Source organism: Salvelinus alpinus, chromosome 5 (assembly GCF_045679555.1).
Source record: "Salvelinus alpinus chromosome 5, SLU_Salpinus.1, whole genome shotgun sequence".
In the NCBI taxonomy this organism is placed as follows: Eukaryota; Metazoa; Chordata; class Actinopteri; order Salmoniformes; family Salmonidae; genus Salvelinus; species Salvelinus alpinus.
Window position 1 is genome coordinate 13,355,705 of NC_092090.1, and position 15,524 is coordinate 13,371,228.

At 49.8% G+C, this 15,524-nt stretch overlaps 1 protein-coding gene across 1 annotated transcript in view; it reads left to right on the forward strand.

Moving 5' to 3' along the window:
- The window catches only part of smad3a (SMAD family member 3a), a 50,628-nt gene extending 35,706 nt beyond the window's left edge, over positions 1-14,922 (forward strand). The window contains exons 6-8 of the mRNA XM_071400663.1: positions 1,299-1,436; positions 1,609-1,753; positions 14,471-14,922. Coding sequence (XP_071256764.1) covers positions 1,299-1,436; positions 1,609-1,753; positions 14,471-14,594 — 407 coding nt within the window. The 3' untranslated portion in view covers positions 14,595-14,922. The remainder of the gene's footprint in view (positions 1-1,298; positions 1,437-1,608; positions 1,754-14,470) is intronic.
- The last annotated feature ends 602 nt before the right edge of the window (positions 14,923-15,524 follow it).

The window sequence follows — 15,524 nt, forward strand, 5'->3', positions numbered from 1 at the left end:
CTCCAGAGTTCCTCTGTGGAGATGGATGTCCTTCTGGAAGGTTCTCCCATCTCTGCAGCACTCCACCAATCAGGCCTTTATGGTAGAGTGGCCAGACAGAAGCCACTCCTCAGTAAAAGGCACATGACAGCCAGCTTGGAGTTTACCTAAAGGCACCTAAAGGACTCTCAGACCATGTTCAACTAGATTCTCTGGTCTGATGAAACCAAGGTTGAACTCTTTGGTCTGAATGCCAAGCATCACGTCTGGAGGAAACCTGGCACTATCCCTACGGTGAAGCATGGTGGTGGGAGCATCATGCTGTGGGGTTGTTTTTCAGTGGCAGGGACTGGGAGACTAGTCAGGATCTAGGGAAAGATTAACAGAGCAAAGTACAGAGATCCTTGATTAAAACCTGCTCCAGAGCGCTCAGGACCTTGACTGGGGAAAAGGTTCACTTTCCAACAGGACAACGACCCTAAACACACAGCCAAGACAACGCAGGAGTGGCTTTGGGACAAGTCTCTATGTCCTTGAGGGGCCCAGCCAAGGCTGGACTTGAACCCGATCAAACATCTCTGGAGAGACATGAAAATGGCTGTGCAAAGCCACTCCTGCGTTGTCTTGGCTGTGTGTTTAGGGTCGTTGTCCTGTTGGAAAGTGAACCTTTTCCCCAGTCAAGGTCCTGAGCGCTCTGGAGCAGGTTTTAATCAAGGATCTCTGTACTTTGCTCTGTTAATCTTTCCCTAGATCCTGACTAGTCTCCCAGTCCCTGCCACTGAAAAACAACCCCACAGCATGATGCTCCCACCACCATGCTTCACCGTAGGGATAGTGCCAGGTTCATCCAACCTGACAGAGCTTGAGAGGATCTGCAGAGAAGAATAGGAGAAACTCCCCAAATACAGGTGTGCCAAGCTTGTAGCGTCATACCCAAGAGGAATCAAGGCTGTAATCGCTGCCGAAGGTGCTTCAACAAAGTACTGAGTAAAGGGTCTGAATACTTGTGTAAATGTGATATTTCAGTTTTCTATTTTTAATACATTTGCAAAAATGTTAAATAAAATGTTGCTTTCTCATTATAGGGTATTGTGTGTAGATTGATGAGGGGGAAAAAATTATTTAATCCATTTTAGAATAAGGCTGTAACGTAACAAAATGTGGGAAAAGTCAAGGGGTCTGAATACTTTCCGAATGCACTGTATTTAGGTATACATCACATGTTCATTATCATCAATGTTCAGAATTGAATGGACGTCTGTGTGTGCACATCAGGGGTGGTTCTGGTCCGAGACTGATGGTTCTCTGTATGTCTGCAGGCAGAGGGGTGCGTTTGTACTATATTGGAGGAGAGGTGTTTGCAGAGTGCCTCAGCGACAGTGCCATCTTCGTCCAGAGTCCCAACTGTAACCAGCGTTATGGCTGGCACCCCGCCACGGTCTGCAAGATCCCCCCAGGTGAGAGCTGAGAAGGGGGGGGGGGGCAAAGAGAGCGAGACAAAAGGTTGAGACACAGCAGGTTAATTTCCACAATGACTGGCGTACTGTAGTTACTCACCAACACACGTACGACACACACACACCTCATTGATTGTGTCTTAACGGTAACGGTTGTGTGACGGTTCCGTAGGCTGCAACCTGAAGATCTTTAACAACCAGGAGTTTGCTGCCCTGCTGGCCCAGTCGGTGAACCAGGGCTTCGAGGCCGTCTACCAGCTCACCAGGATGTGCACCATCCGCATGAGCTTCGTCAAGGGCTGGGGAGCAGAGTACAGGTAACGCACAGTCCACAGAGACCCGCACGCTCTCATTTTTTTATTTTTTTTATTTCACCTTTATTTAACCAGGTAGGCTAGTTGAGAACAAGTTCTCATTTGCAACTGCGACCTGGCCAAGATAAAGGTTTCATGTATTCAACAAGAGTCAACCCTGTCAGTAGTTGATACCATGCACGGTACAGGAATGGAGAAACTATGTGGGATGGCTGAGGGGTGCTGGGTTAAGTAACAACTATGTGGGATGGGTGCAGGGTTAAGTAACAACTATGTGGGATGGCTGAGGGGTGCAGGGTTAAGTAACAACTATGGGATGGCTGAGGGGTGCAGGGTTAAGTAACAACTATGTGGGATGGCTGAGGGGTGCAGGGTTAAGTAACAACTATGTGGGATGGCTGAGGGGTGCAGGGTTAAGTAACAACTATGTGGGATGGCTGAGGGGTGCAGGGTTAAGTAACAACTATGTGGGATGGCTGAGGGGTCCAGGGTTAAGTAACAACTATGTGGGATGGCTGAGGGGTGCAGGGTTAAGTAACACAGCTTCTCGTTGTCGTCATCAACTAAACCACCCCACAGATTATCAGAAGGTGCTGATTGGTCTACCCATATGGTGGGTGGAAGGGCTCAGATGGTTTGAATGTGGTCGTGGCCAGACTGTATCCCTGTAGTGAAACAGAACGTACACTCATGTGATCTGGATGGATTGTACCAGGCTAGTGTCTCCCCTCTCTTCCCCATAGAAACAGGTCTGTTTCACCCAAACACACATGTGCTGCGTCAAAGGGAGCTGTCAGTTCCCACCCCCCCTTCTCATCCTCTTCTCCATGCTGTAGTCTGACTCATCTGGTCGGAGAAGAGAGGGGAGAGCCCTCAGGGGCTTCTGTACTGGGAGTCAGTGATTGCTTTCCACCGGGGAGATCCCCAGTGTGTGTGCGCACACACACACACACACACACACAGGAAGGGAGAGCTCAGAACCAGAGACTCCAACTCAGCATGTGGAGACACTTAGAAGAGTCTCTCTTTTTATCTCTCTCTCTCTCTCTCTCTCATTGAATCTCAATGATTCCTGTGGGGTCATACGATTACTCAGCTTATAACCTGTCCACAATCTGAAATGTATGTACACTGAGTAAAAATATAAACGCAACAAGTAAAGTATTGGTCCCATGTTTCATGAGCTGAAACAAAATATCCCAGAAATGTTCCATAATTACAAAAACCTTATTTCTCTCAAATTTGGTGCACAAATTTGTTAACATCCCTGTTGGTGAGCATTTCTCCTTTGCCAAGATAATCCATCCACCTGACAGGTCGGACATATCAAGAAGCTGATTAAACAGCATGGTCATTACACAGGTGCACCTTGTGCTGGGTAAAGTAAAAGGCCACTCTAAAATGTGCAGTTGTGTCATACAACACAATGCCACAGATGTCTCGTGTTTTGAGGGAGCGTGTAATTGGCATGCTGACTGCAGGAATGTCCACCAGAGCTGTTGCCAGAGAATTTAATGTTAATTTCTCTACCATAAACCGCCTCCAATGTCGTTTTAGAGAATTTGGCTGTACGTCCATCTGGCCTCAAGACCACGTGTATGGCGTCGTGTGGGCAAGCGGTTTGCTGATGTCAGCATTGTGAACAGAGTACCCCGTGGTGGAGTTATGGTATGGGGCAGGCATAAACTACGGAAAACAAACACAATTGCAATTTATCGATTGCAATTTGAATGCACAGAGATACCGTGACGAGATCCTGAGGCCCATTGTTGTGCCACTCATGTTTCAGCATGATAATGCACAGCCCCATGTCGCAAGGATCTGTACACCATTCCTGGAGGCTGAAAATGTCCCAGTTCTTCCATGGTCTGCATACTCACCAGACATGTAACCCGTTGAGCATGTTTGGGATGCTCTGGATCGACATATGACAGGGTGTTCCAGCTCTCGCCAATATCCAGCAACTTCACACAGCCATTGAAGAGGAGTGGGACAACATGCCACAGGCCACAATCAACAGCCTGATCAACTCTATGTGAAGGAGATGTGTCACGCTGCAAATGGTCCCACCAGATACTGACTGGTTCTCTGATCCACGCCCCTACCTTTTTTTTAAGGTATCTGTGACCTACCGATGCTTATCTGTATTCCCAGTCATGTGAAATCCATAGAACTGTATCTCAGTAAAATCTATTAAATTATTGCATGTTGCAATTTATATTTTTGTTCAGTGTATCTTTATACCTACAAAAACAATCCATTCTATCCCCTATCACACTTTCTGGTAAAAACTCTAAACGGTAGCAGAGACAGTCTGGGATATTAAATAGAACACCCTGATAGGTTCTTGTATACAGTGGCTCATGCAGAAGTCTGATTGTAGCAGAGACATTCTGGGATATTAAATAGAACACCCTGATTGGTTCTTGTATACAGTGGCTCATGCAGAAGTCTGATTGTAGCAGAGACAGTCTGGGATATTAAATAGAACACCCTGATTGGTTCTTGTGTACAGTGGCTCATGCAGAAGTCTGATTGTAGCAGAGACAGTCTGGGATATTAAATAGAACACCCTGATTGGTTCTTGTGTACAGTGGCTCATGCAGAAGTCTGATTGTAGCAGAGACAGTCTGGGATATTAAATAGAACACCCTGATTGGTTCTTGTATACAGTGGCTCATGCAGAAGTCGGTCCCTACACCCTAGACGCCTTTCAAGTCCTTGCCTCCCCCTCTGTATTCCTAGAACAATAAGTATTAATCTATTGTCATCACAGCTACCCACCTCTCTTCTCCTCCTCCTCTTTTTCTCCTCCTCCTCTTCTTCTTCTCCTCTCTTCTCCTCCTCCTCTCTTCTCCTCTATAAAGATGAAGTGCTCTGACAGACAGAGCTGCTGTCTTGATGTATCATTCACCACTGTGTACTGTGCTGGAGTTTGGCTGTTAGTAGTTCTCTGGCCTGGCAGACACACAGTGAGAGAAGCAGGAGTTTGGCTGTTAGTAGTTCTCTGGCCTGGCAGACACAGTGAGGGGGTTTAATGTCAAGGAGACGTGGGGGAACCGGGAGGAGAGGGATTGAGATCAATAGCCCAAGCCGGTCTGAAGTGGCTACTTTTATTTCAACTGTTTCTCCCAAGTGCCAGGACGCCAAGGGAACGTGAGGGGGAGAATGGAAACAAAATAATTAAATATTTTCTCTTGTTTTAATCTACTGATGGTTTCCTTTTTAGTCACTGCCCAGCTATGCTTCTTTTTCCCCTGTGCAAGTCCTCACTCAAATATTTAGTTGTAATGAACTATTCATGCGCATGCCGTAGGTACAGTTGTACAGACGTTTTCCATCAGCAGCCATTGATAAAGTTTACATGTGTTTCCACAATAAGAAAAAGAGAAGCTCAGCCCAGTGCACACAGGGCTGAGACAGAGAGGGAGTTGTGTAAGGGGGATGGAATGCAGGAAAGAGGGGGAGGGTAGAGGGAGGCAGGCTGGAGGCACGGAGGGAGGCACGGAGGGAGGCAGGCTGGAGGCACGGAGGGAGGCAGGCTGGAGGCACGGAGGGAGGCAGGCTGGAGGCACGGAGGGAGGCAGGCTGGAGGCACGGAGGGAGGCAGGCTGGAGGCACGGAGGGAGGCAGGCTGGAGGCACGGAGGGAGGCAGGCTGGAGGCACGGAGGGAGGCAGGCTGGAGGCACGGACGGAGGGAGGCAGGCTGGAGGCACGGACGGAGGGAGGCAGGCTGGAGGCACGGACGGAGGGAGGCAGGCTGGAGGCACGGACGGAGGGAGGCAGGCTGGAGGCACGGACGGAGGGAGGCAGGCTGGAGGCACGGACGGAGGGAGGCAGGCTGGAGGCACGGAGGGAGGCAGGCTGGAGGCACGGAGGGAGGCAGGCTGGAGGCACGGAGGGAGGCAGGCTGGAGGCACGGAGGGAGGCAGGCTGGAGGCACGGAGGGAGGCAGGCTGGAGGCAGGCTGGAGGCACGGAGGGAGGGAGGCTGGAGGCACGGAGGGAGGGAGGCTGGCGGCACGGAGGGAGGGAGGCTGGCGGCACGGAGGGAGGGAGGCTGGCGGCACGGAGGCTGGAGGCACGGAGGGAGGGAGGCAGGCAGGCTGGAGGCACGGAGGGAGGGAGGGAGGGAGGCAGGCTGGAGACACGGAGGGAGGCAGGGAGGGGGGAGGCTGGAGGGAGGGAGGCGGACGGGGGAGGCACGGAGGGAGGGAGGCGGACGGGGGAGGCAGGCTGGAGACACGGAGGGAGGGAGGCAGGCTGGAGACACGGAGAGAGGCTGGAGGCACGGAGGCTGGAGGGAGGCGGAAGGGGGATGGAGGGAGGGAGGCGGAAGACACAGAGGGAGGGAGTGGGGCGCAGTGCTTCTGTCCCAGGGTGGGACGTCGTGGGCTCTCATTGTCCCTTCAGACACAGCCCACTGTTGACTTTTATCACTGTAGTGTTACTGCCCAGTCTACACTAGCCTGGTTCCAGATCACTGTAGTATTACTGCCCAGTCTACACTAGCCTGGTTCCAGATCACTGTAGTATTACTGCCCAGTCTACACTAGCCTGGTTCCAGATCACTGTAGTATTACTGCCCAGTCTACACTAGCCTGGTTCCAGATCACTGTAGTATTACTGCCCAGTCTACACTAGCCTGGTTCCAGATCACTGTAGTATTACTGCCCAGTCTACGCTAGCCTGGTTCCAGATCACTGTAGTATTACTGCCCAGTCTACACTAGCCTGGTTCCAGATCACTGTAGTATTACTGCCCAGTCTACACTAGCCTGGTTCCAGATCACTGTAGTATTACTGCCCAGTCTACACTAGCCTGGTTCCAGATCACTGTAGTATTACTGCCCAGTCTACGCTAGCCTGGTTCCAGATCACTGTAGTATTACTGCCCAGTCTACGCTAGCCTGGTTCCAGATCACTGTAGTATTACTGCCCAGTCTACACTAGCCTGGTTCCAGATCACTGTAGTATTACTGCCCAGTCTACACTAGCCTGGTTCCAGATCACTGTAGTATTACTGCCCAGTCTACACTAGCCTGGTTCCAGATCACTGTAGTATTACTGCCCAGTCTACACTAGCCTGGTTCCAGATCACTGTAGTATTACTGCCCAGTCTACACTAGCCTGGTTCCAGATCACTGTAGTATTACTGCCCAGTCTACGCTAGCCTGGTTCCAGATCACTGTAGTATTACTGCCCAGTCTACACTAGCCTGGTTCCAGATCACTGTAGTATTACTGCCCAGTCTACACTAGCCTGGTTCCAGATCACTGTAGTATTACTGCCCAGTCTACACTAGCCTGGTTCCAGATCACTGTAGTATTACTGCCCAGTCTACACTAGCCTGGTTCCAGATCACTGTAGTATTACTGCCCAGTCTACACTAGCCTGGTTCCAGATCACTGTAGTATTACTGCCCAGTCTACGCTAGCCTGGTTCCAGATCACTGTAGTATTACTGCCCAGTCTACACTAGCCTGGTTCCAGATCACTGTAGTATTACTGCCCAGTCTACACTAGCCTGGTTCCAGATCACTGTAGTATTACTGCCCAGTCTACACTAGCCTGGTTCCAGATCACTGTAGTATTACTGCCCAGTCTACACTAGCCTGGTTCCAGATCACTGTAGTATTACTGCCCAGTCTACGCTAGCCTGGTTCCAGATCACTGTAGTATTACTGCCCAGTCTACGCTAGCCTGGTTCCAGATCACTGTAGTATTACTGCCCAGTCTACACTAGCCTGGTTCCAGATCACTGTAGTATTACTGCCCAGTCTACGCTAGCCTGGTTCCAGATCACTGTAGTATTACTGCCCAGTCTACACTAGCCTGGTTCCAGATCACTGTAGTATTACTGCCCAGTCTACACTAGCCTGGTTCCAGATCACTGTAGTATTACTGCCCAGTCTACACTAGCCTGGTTCCAGATCACTGTAGTATTACTGCCCAGTCTACACTAGCCTGGTTCCAGATCACTGTAGTATTACTGCCCAGTCTACGCTAGCCTGGTTCCAGATCACTGTAGTATTACTGCCCAGTCTACACTAGCCTGGTTCCAGATCACTGTAGTATTACTGCCCAGTCTACACTAGCCTGGTTCCAGATCACTGTAGTATTACTGCCCAGTCTACACTAGCCTGGTTCCAGATCACTGTAGTATTACTGCCCAGTCTACACTAGCCTGGTTCCAGATCACTGTAGTATTACTGCCCAGTCTACACTAGCCTGGTTCCAGATCACTGTAGTATTACTGCCCAGTCTACGCTAGCCTGGTTCCAGATCACTGTAGTATTACTGCCCAGTCTACACTAGCCTGGTTCCAGATCACTGTAGTATTACTGCCCAGTCTACACTAGCCTGGTTCCAGATCACTGTAGTATTACTGCCCAGTCTACACTAGCCTGGTTCCAGATCACTGTAGTATTACTGCCCAGTCTACACTAGCCTGGTTCCAGATCACTGTAGTATTACTGCCCAGTCTACACTAGCCTGGTTCCAGATCACTGTAGTATTACTGCCCAGTCTACACTAGCCTGGTTCCAGATCACTGTAGTATTACTGCCCAGTCTACACTAGCCTGGTTCCAGATCATTGTAGTATTACTGCCCAGTCTACACTAGCCTGGTTCCAGATCACTGTAGTATTACTGCCCAGTCTACACTAGCCTGGTTCCAGATCACTGTAGTATTACTGCCCAGTCTACGCTAGCCTGGTTCCAGATCACTGTAGTATTACTGCCCAGTCTACACTAGCCTGGTTCCAGATCACTGTAGTATTACTGCCCAGTCTACACTAGCCTGGTTCCAGATCACTGTAGTATTACTGCCCAGTCTACACTAGCCTGGTTCCAGATCACTGTAGTATTACTGCCCAGTCTACGCTAGCCTGGATCCAGATCACTGTAGTGTTACTGCCCAGTTTACGCTAGCCTGGTTCCAGATCACTGTAGTATTACTGCCCAGTCTACGCTAGCCTGGATCCAGATCACTGTAGTGTTACTGCCCAGTCTACGCTAGCCTGGATCCAGATCACTGTAGTATTACTGCCCAGTCTACGCTAGCCTGGATCCAGATCACTGTAGTGTTACTGCCCAGTCTACGCTAGCCTGGATCCAGATCACTGTAGTATTACTGCCCAGTCTACACTAGCCTGGTTCCAGATCACTGTAGTATTACTGCCCAGTCTACACTAGCCTGGTTCCAGATCACTGTAGTATTACTGCCCAGTCTACACTAGCCTGGTTCCAGATCACTGTAGTATTACTGCCCAGTCTACACTAGCCTGGTTCCAGATCACTGTAGTATTACTGCCCAGTCTACACTAGCCTGGTTCCAGATCACTGTAGTATTACTGCCCAGTCTACACTAGCCTGGTTCCAGATCACTGTAGTATTACTGCCCAGTCTACACTAGCCTGGTTCCAGATCACTGTAGTATTACTGCCCAGTCTACACTAGCCTGGTTCCAGATCACTGTAGTATTACTGCCCAGTCTACACTAGCCTGGTTCCAGATCACTGTAGTATTACTGCCCAGTCTACACTAGCCTGGTTCCAGATCACTGTAGTGTTACTGCCCAGTCTACACTAGCCTGGTTCCAGATCACTGTAGTATTACTGCCCAGTCTACACTAGCCTGGTTCCAGATCACTGTAGTATTACTGCCCAGTCTACACTAGCCTGGTTCCAGATCACTGTAGTATTACTGCCCAGTCTACACTAGCCTGGTTCCAGATCACTGTAGTATTACTGTCCAGTCTACGCTAGCCTGGTTCCAGATCACTGTAGTATTACTGCCCAGTCTACACTGGCCTGGTTCCAGATCACTGTAGTATTACTGCCCAGTCTACACTAGCCTGGTTCCAGATCACTGTAGTATTACTGCCCAGTCTACACTAGCCTGGTTCCAGATCACTGTAGTATTACTGCCCAGTCTACGCTAGCCTGGATCCAGATCACTGTAGTATTACTGCCCAGTCTACACTAGCCTGGTTCCAGATCACTGTAGTATTACTGCCCAGTCTACGCTAGCCTGGTTCCAGATCACTGTAGTATTACTGCCCAGTCTACGCTAGCCTGGTTCCAGATCACTGTAGTATTACTGCCCAGTCTACACTAGCCTGGTTCCAGATCACTGTAGTATTACTGCCCAGTCTACGCTAGCCTGGTTCCAGATCACTGTAGTATTACTGCCCAGTCTACGCTAGCCTGGTTCCAGATCACTGTAGTATTACTGCCCAGTCTACACTAGCCTGGTTCCAGATCACTGTAGTATTACTGCCCAGTCTACACTAGCCTGGTTCCAGATCACTGTAGTATTACTGCCCAGTCTACGCTAGCCTGGTTCCAGATCACTGTAGTATTACTGCCCAGTCTACGCTAGCCTGGTTCCAGATCACTGTAGTATTACTGCCCAGTCTACACTAGCCTGGTTCCAGATCACTGTAGTATTACTGCCCAGTCTACACTAGCCTGGTTCCAGATCACTGTAGTATTACTGCCCAGTCTACACTAGCCTGGTTCCAGATCACTGTAGTGTTACTGCCCAGTCTACGCTAGCCTGGTTCCAGATCACTGTAGTGTTACTGCCCAGTCTACGCTAGCCTGGTTCCAGATCACTAGTATTACTGCCCAGTCTACACTAGCCTGGTTCCAGATCACTGTAGTATTACTGCCCAGTCTACGCTAGCCTGGTTCCAGATCACTGTAGTGTTACTGCCCAGTCTACACTAGCCTGGTTCCAGATCACTGTAGTATTACTGCCCAGTCTACACTAGCCTGGTTCCAGATCACTGTAGTATTACTGCCCAGTCTACACTAGCCTGGTTCCAGATCACTGTAGTGTTACTGCCCAGTCTACACTAGCCTGGTTCCAGATCACTGTAGTATTACTGCCCAGTCTACACTAGCCTGGTTCCAGATCACTGTAGTATTACTGCCCAGTCTACACTAGCCTGGTTCCAGATCACTGTAGTATTACTGCCCAGTCTACACTAGCCTGGTTCCAGATCACTGTAGTATTACTGCCCAGTCTACGCTAGCCTGGTTCCAGATCACTGTAGTATTACTGCCCAGTCTACACTAGCCTGGTTCCAGATCACTGTAGTATTACTGCCCAGTCTACACTAGCCTGGTTCCAGATCACTGTAGTATTACTGCCCAGTCTACACTAGCCTGGTTCCAGATCACTGTAGTATTACTGCCCAGTCTACACTAGCCTGGTTCCAGATCACTGTAGTATTACTGTCCAGTCTACGCTAGCCTGGTTCCAGATCACTGTAGTATTACTGCCCAGTCTACACTGGCCTGGTTCCAGATCACTGTAGTATTACTGCCCAGTCTACACTAGCCTGGTTCCAGATCACTGTAGTATTACTGCCCAGTCTACACTAGCCTGGTTCCAGATCACTGTAGTATTACTGCCCAGTCTACACTAGCCTGGTTCCAGATCACTGTAGTATTACTGCCCAGTCTACGCTAGCCTGGTTCCAGATCACTGTGGTATTACTGCCCAGTCTACACTAGCCTGGTTCCATATCACTGTAGTATTACTGCCCAGTCTACACTAGCCTGGTTCCAGATCACTGTAGTGTTACTGCCCAGTCTACGCTAGCCTGGTTCCAGATCACTGTAGTATTACTGCCCAGTCTACGCTAGCCTGGTTCCAGATCACTAGTATTACTGCCCAGTCTACACTAGCCTGGTTCCAGATCACTGTAGTATTACTGCCCAGTCTACGCTAGCCTGGTTCCAGATCACTGTAGTGTTACTGCCCAGTCTACGCTAGCCTGGTTCCAGATCACTGTAGTGTTACTGCCCAGTCTACGCTAGCCTGGTTCCAGATCACTGTAGTATTACTGCCCAGTCTACACTAGCCTGGTTCCAGATCACTGTAGTATTACTGCCCAGTCTACACTAGCCTGGTTCCAGATCACTGTAGTGTTACTGCCCAGTCTACACTAGCCTGGTTCCAGATCACTGTAGTATTACTGCCCAGTCTACACTAGCCTGGTTCCAGATCACTGTAGTATTACTGCCCAGTCTACACTAGCCTGGTTCCAGATCACTGTAGTATTACTGCCCAGTCTACACTAGCCTGGTTCCAGATCACTGTAGTATTACTGCCCAGTCTACGCTAGCCTGGTTCCAGATCACTGTAGTATTACTGCCCAGTCTACACTAGCCTGGTTCCAGATCACTGTAGTATTACTGCCCAGTCTACACTAGCCTGGTTCCAGATCACTGTAGTATTACTGCCCAGTCTACACTAGCCTGGTTCCAGATCACTGTAGTATTACTGCCCAGTCTACGCTAGCCTGGTTCCAGATCACTGTAGTATTACTGCCCAGTCTACGCTAGCCTGGTTCCAGATCACTGTAGTATTACTGCCCAGTCTACACTAGCCTGGTTCCAGATCACTGTAGTATTACTGCCCAGTCTACACTAGCCTGGTTCCAGATCACTGTAGTATTACTGCCCAGTCTACACTAGCCTGGTTCCAGATCACTGTAGTATTACTGTCCAGTCTACGCTAGCCTGGTTCCAGATCACTGTAGTATTACTGCCCAGTCTACACTGGCCTGGTTCCAGATCACTGTAGTATTACTGCCCAGTCTACACTAGCCTGGTTCCAGATCACTGTAGTATTACTGCCCAGCCTACACTAGCCTGGTTCCAGATCACTGTAGTATTACTGCCCAGTCTACACTAGCCTGGTTCCAGATCACTGTAGTATTACTGCCCAGTCTACGCTAGCCTGGATCCAGATCACTGTAGTATTACTGCCCAGTCTACGCTAGCCTGGTTCCAGATCACTGTAGTATTACTGCCCAGTCTACGCTAGCCTGGTTCCAGATCACTGTAGTATTACTGCCCAGTCTACGCTAGCCTGGTTCCAGATCACTGTAGTATTACTGCCCAGTCTACACTAGCCTGGTTCCAGATCACTGTAGTATTACTGCCCAGTCTACGCTAGCCTGGTTCCAGATCACTGTAGTATTACTGCCCAGTCTACACTAGCCTGGTTCCAGATCACTGTAGTATTACTGCCCAGTCTACACTAGCCTGGTTCCAGATCACTGTAGTATTACTGCCCAGTCTACACTAGCCTGGTTCCAGATCACTGTAGTATTACTGCCCAGTCTACGCTAGCCTGGTTCCAGATCACTGTAGTATTACTGCCCAGTCTACGCTAGCCTGGTTCCAGATCACTGTAGTATTACTGCCCAGTCTACACTAGCCTGGTTCCAGATCACTGTAGTATTACTGCCCAGTCTACACTAGCCTGGTTCCAGATCACTGTAGTATTACTGCCCAGTCTACGCTAGCCTGGTTCCAGATCACTGTAGTATTACTGCCCAGTCTACACTAGCCTGGTTCCAGATCACTGTAGTGTTACTGCCCAGTCTACGCTAGCCTGGTTCCAGATCACTGTAGTATTACTGCCCAGTCTACACTAGCCTGGTTCCAGATCACTGTAGTATTACTGCCCAGTCTACGCTAGCCTGGTTCCAGATCACTGTAGTAATACTGCCCAGTCTACACTAGCCTGGTTCCAGATCACTGTAGTATTACTGCCCAGTCTACACTAGCCTGGTTCCAGATCACTGTAGTGTTACTGCCCAGTCTACACTAGCCTGGTTCCAGATCACTGTAGTATTACTGCCCAGTCTACACTAGCCTGGTTCCAGATCACTGTAGTGTTACTGCCCAGTCTACACTAGCCTGGTTCCAGATCACTGTAGTGTTACTGCCCAGTCTACACTAGCCTGGTTCCAGACCTAAGGGGTTGGCAAAACAGCGCAGACATCTCGACCATTCTATTTCTTCGGGATCGGTGTCCCTTCCATGGGACGGTTGAGCTAACGTAGGCTAATGCGAATAGAATGAGGTTGTAAGTAACAAGAAGATTTCCCTAGACAGACATATGATATTGGCAGGAAGCTTAAATTCTTGTTAATCCAACTGCACTGTTCAATTTACAATAGCTATTACAGTGAATGAATACCATGCTATTGTTTGAGGAGAGTGCACAGTTTTGAACATAAAGTTATTAATGAACAAATCCAACCCTCGTCTGAGACATTTGGGCAGTCTTGACTCAAAGTTTTGAACAGAAACGCAATGGTTCATTGTATCAGTCTATAACTTTGCACATACACTGCTGCCAACTAGTGGCCAAAATATAAATGGAATAATACATTATGGCCTTTCTCTTGCATTTCAAAGATGATGGTACAAAAAAAACAAAAGGTTGTTATTTTCTTTATTATCTTTTACCAGATCTATTGTGTTATATTCTCCTACATTCCTTTCACATTTCCACAAACTTCAAAGTGTTTCCTTTCAAATGGTACCAATAACATGCATATCCTTGCTTTAGGGCCTGAGTTACAGGCAGTTAGATTTGGGTGTCATTTTGGCGAAAATTGAAAAAATGGGCGGTTCCTCCTCCCACTGAAAAGGATCTGCTTTGAGTTGTATGATATATTTAAGCAATAAGGCACAAGGGGGTGTGGTATATGGCCAATATACCAAAGTTAAGGGCTGTTCTTATGCAAGTCTTATTCACAAACTCACAAACTGTGTTGAAAACCTACAAGAAAATGGATGAGTCTTTGTCACTGTCATACAGGTAGAAGATCCTAGTTGATTGTGTACTGCAGTGAACTATCCTCTGTCTCTTATGTCTCCTCCTCCTCTTCGGTCTCTCTACCCAGGCGACAGACCGTGACCAGCACCCCTTGTTGGATCGAGCTGCACCTCAACGGCCCCCTGCAGTGGCTGGACAAGGTGCTCATGCAAATGGGTTCCCCTAGCATCCGCTGCTCCAGCGTGTCGTAGGAATACTCTTCACACCCTCTCTGTCACAGCACCAGTGAATAAAACAGACTAGAGACCATAGACACATCAACTAACCCTCGTCTGCGTCATACTCTCCCCAACCCTCGTCTGAGACATACTCTCCCCAACCCTCGTCTGCGTCATACTCTCCCCAACCCTCGTCTGCGACATGCTCTCCCCAACCCTCGTCTGAGACACGCTCTCCCCAACCCTCGTCTGAGACACGCTCTCCCCAACCCTCGTCTGAGACACGCTCTCCCCAACCCTCGTCTGAGACACGCTCTCCCCAACCCTCGTCTGCGACACGCTCTCCCCAACCCTCGTCTGCGACACGCTCTCCCCAACCCTCGTCTGAGACACGCTCTCCCCAACCCTCGTCTGAGACACGCTCTCCCCAACCCTCGTCTGAGACACGCTCTCCCCAACCCTCGTCTGAGACACGCTCTCCCCAACCCTCGTCTGAGACACGCTCTCCCCAACCCTCGTCTGAGACACGCTCTCCCCAACCCTCGTCTGAGACACGCTCTCCCCAACCCTCGTCTGAGACACGCTCTCCCCAACCCTCGTCTGAGACACGCTCTCCCCAACCCTCGTCTGAGACACGCTCTTCCCAACCCTCGTCTGAGACACGCTCTCCCCAACCCTCGTCTGCGACACGCTCTCCCCAACCCTCGTCTGAGACACGCTCTCCCCAACCCTCGTCTGCGACACGCTCTCCCCAACCCTCGTCTGAGACACGCTCTCCCCAACCCTCGTCTGAGACACGCTCTCCCCAACCCTCGTCTGAGACACGCTCTCCCCAACCCTCGTCTGCGACACGCTCTCCCCAACCCTCGTCTGCGACACGCTCTCCCCAACCCTCGTCTGAGACACGCTCTCCCCAACCCTCGTCTGAGACACGCTCTCCCCAACCCTCGTCTGAGACACGCT